This window comes from Berghia stephanieae, chromosome 3 (assembly GCF_034508935.2).
Source record: "Berghia stephanieae isolate SIO BIC M18660-M18661 chromosome 3, UCSD_Bste_1.3, whole genome shotgun sequence".
Classification (NCBI taxonomy): domain Eukaryota; kingdom Metazoa; phylum Mollusca; class Gastropoda; order Nudibranchia; family Aeolidiidae; genus Berghia; species Berghia stephanieae.
The window spans coordinates 24,241-46,814 of record NC_088362.1 but is presented as its reverse complement, the minus strand read 5'-3'; the positions used below and the strand labels follow the sequence as shown (position 1 = coordinate 46,814).

Genomic DNA, 22,574 nt, shown 5'->3' with positions numbered 1-22,574 from the left:
GTGAAGAGCCTTTTCCAAGGACTCAACTATGCGCCGAGCGCGAGGCTCGAACACAGAATCTTCCGATCCGAAAGCGAGTGTCATACCACTAGACCACATCGCCGCACTATCATAACTCCTTATTATATTGTTATTGTTTGCTTTAGGATTCGACAGTCCATGTGATTCTGTTTGATTATAAATTATGACCGGGCATGAAGTTGACAGGTTTTTAATAAAAAAAAATCAGATCCCAAACTAACCCAGATTATCGGTGCACCTGCAAATTGGATTCAGTAGCCTGATGTCACGCCGGCCGGCAACGGCGGCCATCGTGGTTCTAAACAAAGAAAATCGGTACTTTTTATGCTTCGTGCTGGCTAGAACGTTTCATATGTCTTGTGATCAGAATGTGTAAAAGTCAAAACATGATCAGATTTATAATGTTTTTTCCCCTCTGGATACGTTTTTTATGCTCGTCGGATAAATATTTCATAAGGGCGTCCGCCATTGTTCCGATAGTTTAGAGCCAGTTAATAAGTTATAAATAATAACGTGAAGTTGAATGTAAGCTTCAATTTAATTACAAAACTAGATTAAATGAACGTTTCGGATTTCCCCTTTATCAACAATTCAGGATTATTGAAACACCACAGATGAATGAGATGATCATTTCATTCATCTGTGGTGTCTCAATTATCCTGTTTTGTTGATAAAGGGGAAACCCGAAACGTTCATTTCATCTGTTTTTGTAACTAAATTGAAGCTTACATTCAACTTCACGTTATTATTTATTTCTTCGAGCTTCGAGCAGCGACATTTACAGTTACTAAGTTACCATGCGTCATGACGAGGGAAGTGACGTCACGACTGTTGAAGCGTATTGCAAAATGATATCTAATAATCTACTAACCATCTAATGTCATTCCATCGTTCCTTTTGAATGCGGACCTTGCCCCGGCTCGAGTACCTCTCCTGTTATTCTCTAATTTCACCAATTTGCTGACCATGGCCTCGCAGTCTGAAGCGTTCCAAGCACCCTTGACCAAGGCAATATACTTGGATTGCAGATCAACTGGTAGCATTTCGTTTTCAATGCGTTGGATTCGAACTCGAACCTGAGAAAAGAATTGGTTTATTTAATGTCATTTATTGATATGAAAGGAATCAGCTTGGTGTGAAGTTATTATTAGTAACTATATGAGATTCTTTCAAACAGTATTGAATATTATAATTGTGTGGTTTACTCTGTTGCACTTTCCAACCCAAATTCTCGTGTCTTGTCTGTTTCCTACTTTTTGTGTGCGTCATGTCGGTTCTTCCTGTTTATGTTCTCCCCTTAAAGATTAAAGGTGTTGACTTCTAAGACACAACTTTCTTAAGTATCATGTATTCGTTTGTCCGGTGATACATTTGGTGACCCCGACGTGATCCATTCATTCTAAATCCTCATGTCTATAGAAGCAGTAACACTTAAAACTCCCCGCGTTTTGGACCATATTCCCCTCTCCTTGATTCGCGCAAACTGAGGCTCAGAAAAAAATGGAGGTGATTTCCTGAATTTCATATCAATTCCACATAAGCCGCATTATATCATAATTTGGAGAAATAGTTTCCGTCTCTATAGAGGTGAGATGGCAATAATGCAATGAATACCAGTTTACTTTGCGTTTGGGTCTTGTGGAAAACAAAAGAAACCAGCATTTCAAATTTAAGTTTTCTCGTAGGTATTAATTAAAAATAAGCGTGCAATCATATCAAAATATCCCCAGAAAGTCTATAGGGAATGAGATTAGCGGAAGAGTAGCGTCCCTTGATTGGACGTCACCGATGGAGAAGTTATTAGAGAGAGAACGTCAATATGGTTTTGCGCATGCGTCTCTCGTCCTCGCTTCCGGTGAAAGCGGCATGAGACACTTCATCGAAAGCGAGGACGAGAGAGAAGCATATGCAAAACCATGTTGACGTTCTCTCTGTAAGGTGACGTCCAATCAAGGGACGCTACTCTTCCGCTAATCTCATTCCCTATTTTAGCACATTAGCGTCCTTATATCAAAACCGTCCTTTTCTTTCTTTTATCACATTGTAGAGGACATGCTATTCAGATCATTATATTGACACCAGCAGGACCAAGAAACACGATTATGTCCCCTGATATGGAATGCCTCAATTGTTGGTGTTTCAATTAAAATTGTACTCGGTTAAATCATTAAATGGATATTGTGATCCCCCCCCCCCCCCCCCCCAAAAAAAAATTAATCGAAAAAATAGCTGAGAATGAATGTATATTTTAATATCTCTTTGTTAGCCATTATTTACATATTTTAAAAAAATGAGCTTTTATTTAGCGCAATATCCACTAAAAGTCAAAGCGTTTTACAAGGGGTCGCTGGTCAACAGCAACATTTAACATTAGGGCGGGACATGACGCCTGTTAGGCGATATCAAAATTTTTCGGACGAAGACAACGCTGTTAACGGCCAGGTACTCATTTTACATCTGGGTACGGTGAGAGAATGTGAGTAAAGAGCCTTTTTCCCAAGGACTCAACTATGCGCCGAGCGCGAGGCTCGAACCCAGGACCTTCCGATCCGAAAGCGAGTGTCATACCACTAGGCCACATAGCCCCACATATACATATACACTTACAACAAAAATCATCAACAATAGACATTTTAATGTTTGATACTTAATTAACAAAACAATATTGCTCAGATCTCATATTAAGTCTCAAACGATAATCTACGAGTTGCAATTATCCTAAATTTAGGTCTATTTTCATCTTATATCTTTAATATATTTATTTTAGAAATGTTGCGAAACCATTGCTTATTTTCAACAAGCATATTATCGGAAAGGGAATTGATTCAGGCTCAACTTAGGTTATTTACTCTTTAACTCAATCAACCCTAACACCGACTATATCCGTAGTTTACCCGGGGTTACTTTTACCCCAAGCCTATTTATTACGTTTTTCTGAGACAAATTATAGGCGTAGTATCAAAGCTAATGTTTTTAGTGTTTACATGTTTATGGTAGTTGAATGTACACGCTCATTTTTAATACATTTTCTCCAATTTTGAAAAGTAGGAAAACTCTCTATTATTGAGTGAATTAACTCTCTCCTTACCAGCTATTTTTAGAATTTCCCCCAAAAATTCACACCCTCCTGACACAAAATAGACATTTCTTACTCAAACAAAAAAGTAACAAGTGCATTCTGTACAGAATGTTGTTCAGCAAAATGATGTGTACAACACAGTGTTTGGTATTTATAGCTGTCATCAAAGCATTTCTTTAAATTTTGTGATGTAGAAGATAAATCAGAATGAGAACATTGTCGGTTGTATCGTAACGAATGTGACGATTTTCCTATGGGTGGTATGGAAAGGGTTAAGAGACTCCAAGCTTACTTCCTGGTTTCCTAGTCTGGTCAATACATCCGTGGCTTGACCCCAAAGGACAGGGTATTCATCTTGTCTTAGTCCACTCAAGCCTCCAACCTACGTGAAATAGAATTGAATCAGAAGTAAATGAAGTGCAATCATGTCTCACAATGTATGTAACTTTCCAATGCCGCTTGCTCTTCATGGAGAATCAACGACATCTAAAGAGGTACTACAGATGCCGGGTTATTGGTGTTCGCCGTGTGGAAAACACAGGCAAATAGATACGAAAAACAATTTCTAGTCGATTTAAGCTTATGAAAATTGATGAAAGCTTTATAACAACAAGATATGAAGTGAATAGAAAAGTGCCAGAAGACAATAGAGAATAAAAAATTTTCGCGGCGGTGGTGGGGTTTGAACCTGCGACCTTATTGGTACGACAACTCCGCCTGGCAGGTGAGAGCGTGGCTCTACCGTGTGAGCTATCAACGAACACAAAAATATTCGTTTCAAACTCAAAGTCATTACTAGATCCCTCTCTCACCCACTTCTTGAGACCGCCGATTCGTTCGTACACCACCATCGCGAATAATTTTGACCAGCAGTTAAGCTTAATAGCCAATATTCTCAACACAAACATATAACATAGAAACGATTGAGACATTGAGTATGCTCCGGTGTATGGGGTGAATTTTTAATTCAGAAAAGTGAGTGGAGCAGGCACTTATGTTGGTAACAACAAGATATGAAGTGAATAGAAAAGTGCCAGAAGACAATAGAGAATAAAAAATTTTCGCGGCGGTGGTGGGGTTTGAACCTGCGACCTTATTGGTACGACAACTCCGCCTGGCAGGTGAGAGCGTGGCTCTACCGTGTGAGCTATCAACGAACACAAAAATATTCGTTTCAAACTCAAAGTCATTACTAGATCCCTCTCTCACCCACTTCTTGAGACCGCCGATTCGTTCGTACACCACCATCGCGAATAATTTTGACCAGCAGTTAAGCTTAATAGCCAATATTCTCAACACAAACATATAACATAGAAACGATTGAGACATTGAGTATGCTCCGGTGTATGGGGTGAATTTTTAATTCAATAAAATTTTTTAATAAAAAAATTTTTTATTCTCTATTGTCTTCTGGCACTTTTCTATTCACTTCATATCTTGTTGTTACCAACATAAGTGCCTGCTCCACTCACTTTTCTGAATTAAAAATTCACCCCATACACCGGAGCATACTCAATGTCTCAATCGTTTCTATGTTATATGTTTGTGTTGAGAATATTGGCTATTAAGCTTAACTGCTGGTCAAAATTATTCGCGATGGTGGTGTACGAACGAATCGGCGGTCTCAAGAAGTGGGTGAGAGAGGGATCTAGTAATGACTTTGAGTTTGAAACGAATATTTTTGTGTTCGTTGATAGCTCACACGGTAGAGCCACGCTCTCACCTGCCAGGCGGAGTTGTCGTACCAATAAGGTCGCAGGTTCAAACCCCACCACCGCCGCGAAAATTTTTTATTCTCTATTGTCTTCTGGCACTTTTCTATTCACTTCATATCTTGTTGTTACCAACATAAGTGCCTGCTCCACTCACTTTTCTGAATTAAAAATTCACCCCATACACCGGAGCATACTCAATGTCTCAATCGTTTCTATGTTATATGTTTGTGTTGAGAATATTGGCTATTAAGCTTAACTGCTGGTCAAAATTATTCGCGATGGTGGTGTACGAACGAATCGGCGGTCTCAAGAAGTGGGTGAGAGAGGGATCTAGTAATGACTTTGAGTTTGAAACGAATATTTTTGTGTTCGTTGATAGCTCACACGGTAGAGCCACGCTCTCACCTGCCAGGCGGAGTTGTCGTACCAATAAGGTCGCAGGTTCAAACCCCACCACCGCCGCGAAAATTTTTTATTCTCTATTGTCTTCTGGCACTTTTCTATTCACTTCATATCTTGTTGTTACCAACATAAGTGCCTGCTCCACTCACTTTTCTGAATGAAAGCTTTATACATAGTTGGGATCTATTAATGGCTTAATAAGTGAAGAACTTCACGTGTGAGAATGAGTTCGTTATCACAATTGAAGGAAGAGTGGGGATATAATATATATATATATATATATATATATATATATATATATATATATTATATATATATATATATGAGTGTTGGTGGGTAATTGTAGGTACAAGAGTGTTAGATAATGTTGGTTAAGCATTGAAAAATAACAATAAACACTGGCGGTCGGTCAATAGAGCGAAGTTGTTTTGTGCCGCCCTATATTTTCCGTAGATTAGCATGTCAACCAAACAAAAAACTTCAATTTTACAATTTTGATAAAATTAAAAATTTAGCACATACTGCTTTTTGTTTTGAATTTAATATTTGATGACTCGTGCGTCGCTCCGCGAAGGTAGCGTCAAATCGGCACGTTTCATCTTTCCCCGTTGCCTGCGCGGGGTGACAATGAGCGGAGGGTGTGGTGTGGTGGGGAAGTTTTTTTTGTTTATATGAGCCAGTCTTCGTTTGGCCGTCCTGTCCTTATCCTATACTCCGTTGTACCTTGAAGAAAGTTAGTTACTACTCCCCAATCTCCCTCCACCCTCCCTCCCCAACTAACTATTGTCTTTCACTGCTAAAATAATTAGGCCAAGACGGCCAATCTAGCGATGCACGCCCTGAGGTCCTACTTGGGATAAATTAAAACCATATCAGTTTTATCACTGAAAGAAGAGGCTTTGCTTCACTTAGATATACGGATGAAGAGAATGGCAATAAATATATATTTTATCATTGTTTGTTTTGCTAAAATATATATTAAATATCAAAAAGAACAGTAAACAAAGTATGCACCGAGAAGAGCCCCATGGTACTATAAATAAAAATCCCTGACCCCACGGAGTCCTTCATCCCCGCACACTCCCAACGATCCCTACTCAACTTGTATTGTGTGCATTGTCTAATACTAATAATAGTATAATTATAAAGATGTCGCTGATTGTGTGTGAAGTTAACAAGTGCTTTGCGTTTGGAATTAAATGTGGATTTTTAAATTCTATTATTCTAAAGTTGTGTGTCATACCGTTAGTATTCAGAGAAAATGTATTATCGCTGTTGTCATTGTTTATGAAACCTACCTGTTTTTATCTTGAATCATTTTATTTTAAAAAGTTATTTCTGTAATTTGTAACCAATCATGAATCATGTTGATTTTTTAATTGATAATCAATTCCGACACTTATCCCCTCAAGAGAAAATAGTGGTGAAAGATTTAGGTCCACACAAACCAGTGAATTTTAACTTAGTTTCTAACACACCGAGGAGACAGCGCCGATTGAATAATGATTATTTTTAAAATGTTGAATGGCTTACTGCCAGTGAAAGCCGTAAAACTCTTCATTGTTTTTATTGCTTGATTTTTGGTGATGTATGCTATAACGGACAACAGGAGGATTCAGTGATATTGCGCTCATCTCTCAGGCACTGAAGAAACATTCTGAATCAAATAGCCATGTCACAGATGCTGTTAAATATAAACTTTTCAACGTTGTAGATATAAGAAATCAGTTGGAAACAGGACATGCTGCGTCTGTGAGTCGTTATAATGAACAGGTGAAAGTTACCAGACAAGTTTTGTCCAAGATAATTGATGCTCTTTTGTGAGTACGTCTCGTTAATATTCTAACACACACACACACACACACACACACGCACACACAAATACACGCACATATATGCAAACAATTGCAATACCGCCCTCCACACACACACACACACACATACACACATACACACACACACATACAAAGTAGGTCAAATTAAGTTAAATTAACTAGACCAATAAAATTTGATTCTGTATTTCGGATTTGTGCCGCCTTAAATACAATGTGACCAACCGCCCCTGACAATAAATAAGGTCACTTACGTATTTTTTGCCGGTACAGTTATTTCTATATCCTCCGCTTTCGTCAGTTGACATTTATCCGTAAGTATGCTTTTTCTTTCGAGAGTTTGATGTTTTTTATTTATTTACGTCCTTACTTCCGCTAACTATGCCATTGGTTGGATGGTGATTAATGTTGTTATGTAGTGACATGTTGTAGTGTGTTCTCATTGGTAGATACTAGTTCTAATAATAGTGCTAAGAATGATGATGATGATAATAATAATAATAATAATAATAATAATAATAATAATAATAATAATAATAATAATAATAATAATAATAATAATAATAATAATGATAATAATAATAATAATAATAATAATAATAATAATAATGAAAATAATAATGATAATAATAATAATAATAATAATATAATAATAATAATAATAATAATAATAATAGTAATAGTAATGATAATAATTATAATAATTGTGGCAATGATAATAATAATAATAATAATAATAATAATAATAATAATAATAATAATAATAATAATAATAATAATGAATAATAATAATAATAATAATAATAATAATAATAATAATAATAATAATAATAATAATAATAAAAGAAGAAGAAGAAGAAGAAGAAGAAGAAGAAGAAGAAGAAGAAGAAGAAGAAGAAGAAGAAGAAGAAGAAGAAGAATTGGAAGAATGGAGGGGGGGGGGGGTATTTAACCTTTTTGTGTTTTGAGCTTGAATCAAATAGAGTGTCTGTACATTGCCATTCGTTTTGATCGTTTGTTTAAGGTGTTGTTGTTTCTGTGGTTGTGTAATAGTATAGGGAATGAGATTAGCGAGGACGAGAGACGCATGCGCACAACCAACATGACGTTCTCTCTCTAATAACTTTTCCGCCGGTGACGTCACAGACTATGGGTGACGTCCAATCAAGGGACGCTACTCTTTCGCTAATCTCATTCCCTATTTCCAGTTCCTCTGCCAGGCACAGGTTGCATTTTCCAGCACCGCATCTGTAGGAGTTGAATTGCTTGACTATCTCCCAGGTTGTGGTTGGTGTTTTGTTAGTGTTTATCAGTTCCCAATAGTGCATTGCTAATTTGTGTGCTCTTTGCATATAAATTTTAAAATATTTCTTTATGTCTACTTCGTATTAAGGTGGAACCATAATCTATTTCCGGTTTTTTTTTTAATATATGCGACCTTGACCATCTCCTTACCAGCCTTTTTCAGGATTTTCCCAAAAACTTCAAACACAACTAACACAAAAATAGATTTTTTATCACTCAAACACAATAGCAGTAATGTTCTCACCATACATAATCTCTTCAGCAAAACATGCTCTCTACAACACACTGTTCAATTTTATGATGTACAAGAGAAGTTTGAATAAGAAAAATGTTGGTTGTATCGTAACGAATGTGACGATTTTCCTATAGTTGGTATGGAAAGGGTTAAGGAAAATGAATGTTATTGCAAATTATGAAAAAAACTAAAAGATTAAAATCTTGCCCATAATTTACTCAATTATAACACCAGATCGAGGCAAACGCAACATTTGTGACCCACCGTCTCAAAACGGTATTATGTCGGAACGAACCTGATGCTTAAAAGCCGAATTTAACCCTAAAATATGGTATCCATTCTCCTCAATAAAACATACAAACTGAACACAAGACTCATAAATTTCTGGCTATAAATTCAATTTTCAACATCTTAACCATCCCGACTTAATACCGTTTTGAGGCGAAGGGTCACATTGATACATACTTCTTGTAGTTTGAGCTGTAATCGGGCTACGTCAGCACTAAGGGAACTGTCTGTATTGAGCGGTGCCGCATGCCAGCCGTAGGGGTAGGGCGGTGTGAGGTGACACACTGTCTGGAGGAGGACGACCAAGACTTTCGTATCAAAATGTTCTGAGGACACAAGTTCTCGGATCTTTTTCCGTTTTCGTCTAGGTGGATACAGCTGTTGCCATTGTTTGTCCGTCAGAACCTGCCGATTAAATAGGATAGGACATTCAAATAAGTGAATATTTGACATGGAACTTTATTCATCCAAAAAAAATGGAAATTCGTTTACAGACGTGGCATGCATAAAAATGTATAAACACAAAGTTGAGAATCTATAGCGACAATGTATATATATATATATATATATATATATATATATATATATATATATATATATATATATATATATATATATATATATATATGCAAATACACAAAAATGTGAAAATATGCAACCAAGAACAAATAGCAACACTTTATATATTAATTTGATAAATTGAGAAAAAGGGGTAATCTTATCCATGTTTATATAATGTAAAAACCTCGTTACACGGCAACGTTTCGGACCTTAGCAAATTTGATGGTATAGCTGCTAACAAGATAAGTAATCACAAATTAGATCGCGTATACCAATCATTATTATTATTAGCGGTAAGCAAGGTATAGATAGTTTGCGCTTGGCTAAGAAGCTCATAACATTGTCATCCGGAAGTATAACGGACCTACACACAAACTGTGTGTATGCATGAACGTTTATAGTCGGGTTAATACATTTCAGTGAGTATTACTCATAAACGCGGATGACAAAAACAATAACAAAGACCTGAGTGACGTCATCTTGGAACTATCTATAGTCCAATTGAGAGCGGGTTACCAAAGCAAGGTTTTACTGCATTACATTAATGTTTTAAAATAACCAGCAGACCAGATCACGAAAATATATTATCGGTATCTCAGGATGTGAATTCCTTCCATGTACTTGTTAACAAAGGTAGAAGTCTGGTTTGAAGTTACATCTGTGATAAAACGTTTGTCCTTGGCTCTAGAAATAGATTTTCACCCACAAACAAATGGTTGTATGTACCTATTTTTGTCTTTTAACCCAATCCTTACCAACTACAGGAAAATCGTCACATTCGTTACGATACAACCAACATTTTTCTTATTCAAATTTCTCTTGTACATCATAAAATTTAAAGATAATGAACAGTGTGTTGTAGAGCATGTTTTGCTAATGAAATTATTTATCAGAAGAACTTACTGCTATTGTGATAAAAATATATTTTAAGTTAGTTGGGTGTGAAGTTTTGGAGAGAATCCTGAAAATGGCCGGTAAAGAGAGAGTTAAATGAACAGCACACATTTTGGACTGAATTTGCTCTCATGACCGTGCTGGGGTGTGCATCAGATCGCAATCAAACCAAATAAAAATGAGATGGTCTTGATATCGGTGTACTCGTTTAATTGCATTGTGTATGTGTGTGTGTGTGTGTGTGTGTGTGTGTGTGTGTGTGTGTGTGTGTGTGTGTGTTGGGGGGGGGGGGTGAAATCGGCAAAAGAGTTCTACTATGCTTGCACGAATCTTAAATTTACATTCTTAGCATTCCGATGCCAATATGACTGTCTTAGGGTTATAATTCAATTAAACCCGCAGTTAAAATAGAGGTCCTTGCAGAAATAGTCGATTTATTTCATAAATTTTGATCCCCGAAATGATTTAACTGACGGCTGTGAATATCAATTCATCGGCACCCATATTGATGTAAAAGCGAGTGATACAAAATCTGACATTTTTTTGAAAGCAAATATTCAATTTTTTCCAATTCTATTTCAGAAGTTTATATTCTAACGTTTCTAGTTGATAACTTTAAATTATAAAACGTAATTGGAATAATAATGTAGATTATTCATAAATCCAAATTATCAATTGTAGTATTACTCAAAGGATGTTTTAATCTTTTTAAATCGTTAACTATCAAAAAGTGCAATATCTAGTAAAGTTGCTTAAAGAGTTTACAAAGTGTTCAATGCCAGCAGCAACACTAACCATTTGTGACCCATCGTCTCAAAACGGTATTATGTCGGAACGAACCATATGCTTAAAAGCCGAATTAAATGTTAAACTGGTCAAAAATATAAATTGTTGGCATTAGCACCCTAAAATATGGTATCCATTCTCCTCAATAAAACATACAAATTCAACAAAAGTTTGATATATCTGGCTATAAATTCAATTTTCAATATCTTAGCCATCCCGACTTAATAGCGTTTTGAGGCGAAGGGTCACATTTTTGGACTAAATAGCGTTCTTTTAAGTAACTAAACCATCTGTTTGGACGAAGGCAGCGCTTTTACAGTTTAGAGTTTAGATATTCTTTTTACACCTGAAAAAGATAGTCTCAGCTTCGCGCCATTCATAACGGAACTCGAACATGGGGCCGATAAATCACAGGTGAATGATGCCTCACCACTTACTAGAGCTTTTATATAGAGCAATGTCCACTAAATGTGCTCAAAGCGCTTTACAAAGGGTCCCTGACCAACAGCAACATGTAACATGTAGAACGAGACATAACGCCTGTTAGGCGATATTACAATTTATTTCCAACAGAGACAATGCTGTTAACGGCCAGGTACTCATTTTACACATGAGTACGGTATGAGAATGTAAGTAAAATCTCTTTTCAAGGAACTCAACTAAGCGCCGAGCGAGGCTCGAACCCAGGACCTTCCGATCTGAAAGCGAGTGTTATACCACTAGACCACATAGCCGCACACTTGGCCATTAAACCCTACAACGAGACAATAATAATATGACAACATTGATTGCAGTCTCGTCTTTATTCGACTGATTCAACGATGTGCGCTATTTGGTCTAGTGGTATGACACTCGCTTTCGGATCGGAAGGTCCTGGGTTCGAGCCTCGCGCTCGGCGCATAGTTGAGTCCTTGGAAAAGACTCTTTACTCACATTCTCTCACCGTATTCGGGTGTAAAATGAGTACCTGGCCTTAACAGCGTTGTCATTGTCCGAAAATTTGTAATATCGCCTAACAGGCGACATGTCCCGTCCTACATGTTAAATGTTACTGCTGAGCAGGGACCTCTTGTAAAGCACTATGAGCACATTTAGTGGATATTGAGCTATAGATAGAATGAAGATGACGTCACGTAGATTTTTGTTATTGTTTTTGCCATTCGCGTTTATGACTACTTCTCACTAAACGATATGAACCAGATTATAAACGTTCATGGTCACACATATTTTAGTGTGTTGGTCCGTTATACTTCCGGATGGCAATGTTGTGAGATTCTTGGCCAAGCGCATACTATCTATATTTAAAAAAAGCTCATTCCTTTAAAAGTAACAAAGGCATTTGTCACAAAACGCTTGTTGCCCGTGCTAGGTGAGCAATGATGCTTGTTTCCTGTTATGTTACCTTTGCGTGTCCGGTTATTTCGCCTTAAGTATTCAGTGTTGCTTTTTTTGTTTGATTTCTTTTGTTGGAAAAACACCGTTGATGAATATTAAATAGTCACCTTAATGACATTAGGATAGAGTGGCGCCGTTATGGGAGATAGAGAGATAGCGTAGCAGGGAGACTAGTCCCGTGACTATTGAGTAAAAAAGTTTCTTTAGTCCCGTAACTATTGTATAAGAAAGTTTTCTTAAAAGTCCCGGAAACCGGGTAGTTCGTTATCGGACTTTGGTGGAAACCTGACACTTTTGAGAATTGACTAAATAATAGAATGTCTTGACTGATCCTGAGTTACGTTAATTTATTGTCTATGACCATGGGTTGGTAGACGAAGTTTTATTATATAGAAGAGAGTTTTACCAATTTTAGTCAGTCCATCACGATAGCCTGAACAGAGCAGAGACATGCTAGGTCCTCTCTGAGACTCACAAAAGTCATTCCATTTTGCAGAAATTCACTTGGCTTGGAAATTAATATTAACTTTGTATATTAACCGCCAGTGAAATTTCGTTATTTGACGGCTCTATTAATGGTGTGTTTCCATTAATTAATTGTGATTTTAATGATAGTTTATGCTATAAGTTTTATGAGATTTATGATGTAAGATCATCAGCAGTGACTTTCCATGTGTACTATTATTGTGTATTTCTTCAGAATACAAATATTAAGATATTTTAATATCGTGCTTGAAGTTTAAGGATAACAGATGTAAAGATTGATTAAAGAATAAAAAGTTATCTACACTTATTTAATCTCTGTCGTAAATAAATATTGAAATATTAATTTTGAGATAATTAAGAGTAATCGTCAATCTCTCTAGATTGAAATGATGTGCTAAGATAAGTCTCACTTATGAATAAGTATGGCACATGATTAAGTGTGAATATAGGATTATTTTATTAATCATGTATCTCTTTCTATACAGAATAGAGTCGGTTACCCCGGCTATAAACCAGACGTGATACCAGTAACATTTGTTTGTTATCTTGAAAAACATTTTGATTCCCTATTTATCGGGAAAACAATTTAATAAAAAAATATTTCCAACCTGGACTTAAATTAAAGTGAAATTAACAATTGAAAGAACTTGTGACAGAAAAAGTGAACTGTGAACATGTTTGGACTCCTATAGATATAATAATACCGAAAGACGTAGATAATGTGGTCAAGAATATCATCTTCACCTTCATCATCATTCACCATTCATTGCATGTCTGCTTATTACGTAAGGTAAGGGGCCCCAACCTGTAGAATATTATTTGCATCATCACCATCATGCATCACCATCATTTTTGATATTTTGATATTTGATATATGTTGTCACACTTATAATTTGAATATTATTCTTTCTTTCCTTTTATTTTTCTTTAGATTTGTAATAAACAGTTATAAAATTATAATTCAATTGTCTTGCGATGTGCATTTAGTTTTATGTGTCGTGTGGAACCACCTTTAATGTCTCAAACCTGGGGTAAATAGCCACCGTACCCTGGCTTTGGGATCGTTACGTAGGTCAGTACCTTTGCCTGCACCTACATTGTGACATATTTTGGTGGCAGCGGTGGGATGGTTCCTCCTTCACAGACTGGCACTTTGACAATTTTTATATATTTTATATCTGAACTAATCATCATATGTTATAAGTTCATATGAAGTTGATTCAAAGAAATTAATTTCGTTTGAAAAGTAGTTAAAGATTGGGCCGGGCTAACGTAATTTTAAAAAAACGGATACTGATATAAACGTCAGAGTAATTTCAAGGCTGTAATTGATTGTTGTAACATTGTTACTGGATGGACTCACACCATTAGGTGTTTTACATGAGAGAGGGGTAGATAGACCCATAACATTATAGATCACGTTTATCACGGAGGTACTTGATTGTGGCAACCAGGGTCAGTCTAGGACTTTGTTCAAGTGTCATCCGACTGAAAGTGATGGGACCCTAGAATCCGATCCAAGGGATGGGGTCAGAAAAAGTTGTTTAAAGCGTTTTAACGTGCGATAAGGTGCCGGCAATTTTTATGCTTATCGTATGGTTGGAAGCTTTCACTTTTGATTGTTAATTTGCTACAAAAGCAATGACATAATTACTGTTGCGGGCTACGAGCTAATTGTAATTGAGTCTTAGGGACTGCTAAATATGGTAATTTTGTAAACTTTGACATGTACTTTACAATTTTAAGAATATTGTGTTACGGGCTCTAAGCCGATGTTTGTTGGAAGTCATTTGGGCTTCGCAATTTAATGTGAGTGGTAAATCGATCAGGATTTACATTTTATTTGCAACAGTTGAAACGAGCGGCATAAGCGTCATTGGGTAGTGAGCTAAATGCGAATTATCGTTGAGTGTGAAACTCGTGAATGTACCCTGTTATCCCTGATTTAATTTTGTCGACATCGGTAGAAAGGATAATTTAACGCTACGTTGCAGTCTTATACTTTTGTTGATAAAATCGGCTGTGCTTTAAAGTTAAGCCGGGCACAGTGGATGAGCATTGCGTTTAACCACTGGGGCGTGACCACAGTGAGATTTCGTGTATGAGAGGCACGAATAGTCGAGTTATTATAAATAGAAGGTCGTGTTGAGAAATATTGGATGAAATTGTCTCAAGTATTGACATTGAAATATTAATGAAATTAAGAATCGAGGCGTTGTCATATTGAATGTATCTTATTTGCAGTTCGCAATAATATATAATTTTTGTTACATACTGCTCTTTGGCTTAAAAGTCATATCAGCTTGCAGAAATTTGGTTGTATTCACTTTGCGGTGGTTTTATATTGCGGTGTTGTCATCTGCGCTATTGTGTTGACCTATTGAAGCATTCTAGCTGTTTTCATTATCATTGTTTTAATTGTCTTATCGATAACTAAGTAACAAACAAAAAAATTTAATCATGTCTGATGTGGAGAAGTTGATTAAAGTAGGAGAAAAGCTTGGATTTTCTGGCCAAGAGTTAAATGATTGGGTGACAAAACAGTTGGCAGACCAAGATAGGGTGCGCCAAGAAGAGTTGGAGAAGTTGAAACTGGAGAGGGAGAAACTGCGCCAGCAACAACAACTTGTAGAAACGGAGCTGGAACTACAGAGATTAAGAACGGATCGTGATGACAGCTCGCCATCTCCTAGGTCTCCCTCAGTGTCAGAAAGTATTCGTCACGCAAGACCAGCGCCAGTGAAGAGTCCCAGGCTTCCATGCTTCAATGACAAGTCAGACATGATTGACAGTTACCTGCTAAGATTTGAGAGATATGCGACGGTTAATGAATGGCCAGAGACGGACTGGGCTATTCATCTCTCCGCCTTGCTACAAGGAAAAGCATTGGAAGTTTATACGAGACTTGATGAAGATGAGGCGATGAATTATCAGAAAGTTAGGGATGCTCTGCTGAAGCGTTATAACTTGACGAAAGATGGCTTTCAAGAAAAGTTCAGGAAGAGTAGGCCAGAGGCAGGAGAAAGCATTGGTCAGTTTAGAACACGAATCCAGTCCTATCTTGAGAAATGGATACAGTTGTCAGAGAAGGACAAGATGTGTCTACCGATCTGATTGACTTATTCATGATGGAACAGCTGATGAATTCGTGTAACAAGGACTTGCTCATGTTTGTTAAAGAAAGAAAGCCTAGCACAGCCAATGATTTGGTGGATCAAATAGAAAAGTATGTTTGTGCTCACGGTGCAGCAGGGGCTTATGTGAAGTCTAGTTTCGATAGAAAAGCAGAACAACCTCCAGTCACCACGCAATATGCTGTCAACAGGACACCACTGACAAATAAGGACAGACCATCACAACAATTACAATGTCATCACTGCAGGAAATTTGGTCACAAAGCTCGGGACTGCAGGTCTCAGCGTGCGCTAGCTATTGGTAGTGGATGTAAGTTTTGTGGATTAAAAAATCATCATGAAAATGATTGTTGGTTACAACAAAGGATGGCGAGGGACAAAGTCAGGAGCACTGAAGCCCAGAAGAATCCGCAGATTCAGAAGAAATCGCAACCAAACGGTGCAAGTTATAACATAACAGATCCCAATCACTGTATAACCACAATTTGCGAAGGATACGTGGAAGCGCAAAAGATGCCAACTCGGAAAGGCTATCTAAATGGCGAAAAGGTGACGGTCCTACGCGACAGTGGCTGCAGCACTGTTGTTATAAAGAAGGGTTTGAGCAAAATTGTACCAGGGAAAGAGTATTATATGAAAATCAGCCTAGCAGATGGAACGTCCGTACAATCACCATTGACAAAGGCTTACCTCGACTGTCCTTACTATACAGGAGAAATTGAAGCCGTCGAGATGGAATCCCCTTTGTATGATGTAATCTTGGGTAATATCCCAGGTGCTAAGTGTCCGGGTATTAAATGTGATGAGCAAATGATGGCTGTGGAGACACGAAGTCAGAAGCAGAAAGTAATCAAAGCATTGCGGACTCCAGCATCACTAGATATCGGGGTCACTGTTAAGGACCTAATCGACAAACAAGGAAAGGATGAGACTCTAACAGTTTGCAGAAAGTTGGCGGAAAATAGCGAACGTAGACACAGTGGTCGAAACAACACTACGTGGTTTGGTTTCGATAAAGGTGTACTTTGCCGCTTTTTCCAGTCACCAACAAAATACCATGGAGATGTATGTAGGCAGGTAGTTGTTCCAGAGGAACTGAGAGAGACAGTAATGAGGCTGGCCCACGAGAGCATCATGGCTGGTCATCTCGCATCTAAGAAAACGAGTGATAGGATCTTGTTAGAATTCTATTGGCCTAATCTTTGGGATGACGTGAATAGATTCTGTCGATCATGTGACACGTGCCAAAGGAGCGCACCCAAGGGTCAGACAACCAAAGTGCCTCTATCAAAGGTGCCTCTTATTGATGAGCCATTTAGTCGTGTTGCAGTGGACATCATTGGGCCCGTCATGCCATCTTCAGACAGAGGAAATCGGACATCCTTACTCTAATGGATTATTGCACACGATTTCCAGAGGCGGTGCCATTAAAGTCAATAGACACGGAACACGTGGCTGAGGCATTAGTCGATATTTTTAGCCGTACTGGAGTGCCAAGGGAAATGCTACATGACAATGGAACTCAGTTTACTTCTGACATGATGAATGAAGTTTGTCGCCTTCTCTCCATGAAACAGCTCACCACATCACCGTACCATCCGCAATGTAATGGTTTAGTTGAGAGGATGAATGGAACTCTCAAAGGAATGTTAAAGCGACTCGCCAATGACAGACCAAAAGACTAGGACAGATACATCAACGCCGCTCTCTTCGCTTATAGAGAGGTACCGCAGGAGTCTCTTGGATTTTCGCCATTTGAACTTCTATACGCACGACCTGTGAGGGGCCCTATGACAATACTCCGAGAACTTTGGACAGGTAACATCACGGATGAGGAAGTAAAGACAACCTATCAATACGTGGTGGACCTGCGCGCAAAGATGGAGAAAGTTATTGAGGTCGCCCACGACAACCTGAGAAAAGCCTCGGGACGATACAAATCACACTTCGACCGGAAGGCTAAAGCAAGAACGTTTGATAAACGAGAAAAAGGGTTGCTCCTTTTGCCTACGAAAGCAAACAAGCTTCAACTGAAGTGGATGGGACCATTTACGGTCATCAAAAGGATAGGCGACAACGATTACACCATTGATATGGGTAAATATCAGAAGACCTATCATGCCAATATGCTGAAAAAGTATTGGGAACGGGAGTCTCTTGAATCGCCTACACAAGACATCGGAATACTTGTAGTAGCTACAACTACAGTGATTGATGCGCTGGAGGACGCTGAAGACCAGTTCGATTATTGCGTACCGAGAATAGAGCCTCAACTGAAAGCGTTTGAGAAACTAAAAGCTGTGTTAACATCGGAGCCTGTCTTGTGCTTGCCAGACTTTAACAAGCAATTTATTTTAGGGACCGATGCATCAAACACAGGTCTAGGCGCTATATTAATGCAGGAACATGAGGGCGAAAAGAAGCCAATATTGTATTTGAGTCGGAAACTTCTGGCAAGAGAACAGAATTACAGTGTCGTGGAGAAGAAATGCTTAGCTCTCGTATGGTCTGTGAAGACTTTGAGCTCATATCTAATTGGAAGAGAGTTCATTGTGGAGACGGATCTTGCTCCACTATTATATCTGAATAGGGCAAAATCGGAAAATGGTAGACTAATGAGATGGGCTCTGTTGCTCAATCAGTTTAGATTTAATCTAAGAGCTGTAAAAGGTTCAGAAAATGGTCCAGACTTCCTTTCTAGAGTCTGATCAAGCGGTTTTGTTAAAGATGGACCAAAGTCAGATGGACTTAGTTCTTGAAGAGGGAGAGAATGTCACAAAACGCTTGTTGCCCGTGCTAGGTGAGCAATGATGCTTGTTTCCTGTTATGTTACCTTTGCGTGTCCGGTTATTTCGCCTTAAGTATTCAGTGTTGCTTTTTTTGTTTGATTTCTTTTGTTGGAAAAACACCGTTGATGAATATTAAATAGTCACCTTAATGACATTAGGATAGAGTGGCGCCGTTATGGGAGATAGAGAGATAGCGTGGCAGGGAGACAAGTCCCGTGACTATTGAGTAAAAAAGTTTCTTTAGTCCCGTAACTATTGTATAAGAAAGTTTTCTTAAAAGTCCCGGAAATCGGGTAGTTCGTTATCGGACTTTGGTGGAAACCTGACACTTTTGAGAATTGACTAAATAATAGAATGTCTTGACTGATCCTGAGTTACGTTAATTTATTGTCTATGACCATGGGTTGGGTAGACGAAGTTTTATTATATAGAAGAGAGTTTTACCAATTTTAGTTAGTCCATCACGATAGCCTGAACAGAGCAGAGACATGCTAGGTCCTCTCTGAGACTCACAAAAGTCATTCCATTTTGCAGAAATTCACTTGGCTTGGAAATTAATATTAACTTTGTATATTAACCGCCAGTGAAATTTCGTTATTTGACGGCTCTATTAATGGTGTGTTTCCATTAATTAATTGTGATTTTAATGATAGTTTATGCTATAAGTTTTATGAGATTTATGATGTAAGATCATCAGCAGTGAATTTCCATGTGTACTATTATTGTGTATTTCTTCAGAATACAAATATTAAGATATTTTAATATCGTGCTTGAAGTTTAAGGATAACAGATGTAAAGATTGATTAAAGAATAAAAAGTTATCTACACTTATTTAATCTCTGTCGTAAATAAATATTGAAATATTAATTTTGAGATAATTAAGAGTAATCGTCAATCTCTCTAGATTGAAATGATGTGCTAAGATAAGTCTCACTTATGAATAAGTATGGCACAGGATTAAGTGTGAATATAGGATTATTTTATTAATCATGTATCTCTTTCTATACAGAATAGAGTCGGTTACCCCGGCTATAAACCAGACGTGATACCAGTAACATTTGTTTGTTATCTTGAAAAACATTTTGATTCCCTATTTATCGGGAAAACAATTTAATAAAAAAACATTTCCAACCTGGACTTAAATTAAAGTGAAATTAACAATTGAAAGAACTTGTGACAGAAAAAGTGAACTGTGAACATGTTTGGACTCCTATAGATATAATAATACCGAAAGACGTAGATAATGTGGTCAAGAATATCATCTTCACCTTCATCATCATTCACCATTTATTGCATGTCTGCTTATTACGTAAGGTAAGGGGCCCCAACCTGTAGAATATTATTTGCATCATCACCATCATGCATCACCATCATTTTTGATATTTTGATATTTGATATATGTTGTCACACTTATAATTTGAATATTATTCTTTCTTTCCTTTTATTTTTCTTTAGATTTGTAATAAACAGTTATAAAATTATAATTCAATTGTCTTGCGATGTGCATTTAGTTTTATGTGTCGTGTGGAACCACCTTTAATGTCTCAAACCTGGGGTAAATAGCCACCGTACCCTGGCTTTGGGATCGTCACGTAGGTCAGTACCTTTGCCTGCACCTACATTGTGACAGCATTCCATGTAGTTACCTCTTGTTGATGAAGTTTTTGAAGTACGGACTTGACATGCATGAAGGAGAGATGGTCAGCGAGAGTCAATGGCGGATGTATACTGTCAAAGGTAGCTCTTAATGCCAGTGTACCAACATCGTGTAGAAGCCAACATACACGAGCCAGGTACTCACGTTCTTGTATCGTTACCAGTTGTTCTGGACCGTGCATGCTATCCTTTGTCTTTGGAAGAAAAGTAAGAAAGAAGATCGTTAACCCTCTGTTACCAACTACATGAAAATCGTCACATTTGTTACGATACAACCAACATTTTTCTTATTCAAAATTCTCTTGTACATCATAAAATTCAAAGAAAATGGACAGTTGTTGTAGAGCAAGTTTTGCTAAAGAAATTATGTATGGCAAGAACTTACTGCTATTGTGTTTGAGTGATAAAAAATATATTTTTGTGTTAGTTGGGTGTGAAGTTTTGGGGGAAATCCTGAAAATGGCTGGTAAGGAGACATTTAACAATTTTGGCACATTATGGTAAGTTTGTGACCTTTGGTTGTAAATAAAAAAACATTGATTAAAAAACCCTTAAAATGGTTTTCAAAAAGTGTATATGTGACCTACCGTATCAAAGCGGTATTATGTCAGGATCCACTCGGTAAGGGAAATTGAATTCATAGCCACAAATATCCAACTTGGGCTTAATTTCTGTACGTTATGGTGTAGTATAAAGACTATTTCTTGCCTTACAAATACTTCTAAGCTCCAATTTCTCATCATTTTATCCCTAAATTCACTTTTTGGGGTCTGAACCATCCCGACATAATACCGCCTTGAGACGGAGGGTCACATATGGGGTCCCAAAGTCACAGCAACACTTAGCATGTATTTAATTTTTAGACATTTAAGTGCCGTACTCTGGAAATTCACGTCTTTAAACATTTGGTCCGAAAACTTGTCCTAGCAAACATCAATCGAATTAAATGGCCGTTATCTTCACAAAAACACTCAAACCTGGGACTTTGCCAATGATTATAAATGTAATGATGATGATGATGATGATGATGATGATGATGATCATGATGATAATGGTAATAATAATAATAATAATAATAATAATAATAATAATAATAATAATAATAATAATAATAATGATGATGATGATGATGATGATGATGATGATGATGATGATGATGATGATGATGATGATGATGATGATGATGATGATGATGATGATGATGATGACGACGACGACGATGATGATGATGATGATGATGATGATGTATAATAATAATAATGATGATGATGATGTTGATGATGATAATAATAATAATGATGATGATGATGATAATGACAACAACATAACATATGGTATAGGGCGAAATGATATAACAGCCATGGAATGCCCTTAATTGTAATGCTAAAAGTCTATTGATTGAAAGATTACAATGATGATAAACATGGTAGAGATAATTAATCAACGTTAATGTACTCATCTATGTGTCATGTAATATATTTAACCATGACATTCAAAACACACACACACACACACACACACACACACACACACTCGTGCATCCACACATATAGAAAATACCATAATAATATAACAATGCATGATATTTACATTCAAGATTGAAAGCCATGTCAACAGCAGTCCAACCAAGTATTATTCGTCATATATAAATCTCCCATCATATAATTCCCTGTCTACTAACACATTGAAATAATCCATAGATTTTGTATTCTTTGTTTCAAATGGTTCCATTTTTGGGCAATATGAAATATCAAACCAATTTTGTCTCATGTTTGTTTTTCACCTAGTCACATAATATTATATCTTAAATTTGTCCCCTCTAGTGAAAGTAATATTAGAATATGAAAATTATTCAAATGGTCTACAACATGGCATTTGGATTTTAATGTTTCGAAATGTAAAGTATTACATAATATAGGAAAAAATAATCCATGCCCTAATTATTTTACCGATACTTCTATGTCAAATCTACTTTCTGTTGTGCCTTGTGAAAAGG

General features: G+C 37.1%; 1 protein-coding gene and 1 pseudogene across 1 annotated transcript; one reads left to right on the top strand and one right to left on the bottom strand.

Moving 5' to 3' along the window:
• Window positions 1-887: 887 nt before the first annotated feature.
• LOC144966938 (E3 ubiquitin-protein ligase DZIP3-like) lies at window positions 888-20,675 on the bottom strand. The gene is made up of 4 exons (XM_078903633.1): window positions 20,569-20,675; window positions 9,055-9,282; window positions 3,393-3,482; window positions 888-1,097 (listed from the first exon to the last, which is right to left on the bottom strand). The coding sequence occupies exons 1-4, from the start codon at window positions 20,608-20,610 to the stop codon at window positions 888-890; spliced, it is 570 nt and encodes a 189-aa protein (XP_078759759.1). The 5' UTR covers window positions 20,611-20,675.
• LOC144969429 (uncharacterized) lies at window positions 14,956-17,525 on the top strand (annotated as a pseudogene).
• Window positions 20,676-22,574: the final 1,899 nt, after the last annotated feature.

Excerpts from the sequence above, each read along its gene's own strand:
- LOC144966938 (XM_078903633.1), bottom strand. The coding sequence starts at position 20,610 with ATGCATGTCAAGTCCGTACTTCAAAAACTTCATCAACAAGAG. Across the intron at positions 9,283-20,568 it reads AAAAACTTCATCAACAAGAG|GTTCTGACGGACAAACAATG; the intron begins GTAACTACATGG and ends TTTAATCGGCAG. Across the intron at positions 1,098-3,392 it reads CCAGACTAGGAAACCAGGAA|GTTCGAGTTCGAATCCAACG; the intron begins GTAAGCTTGGAG and ends TTCTTTTCTCAG.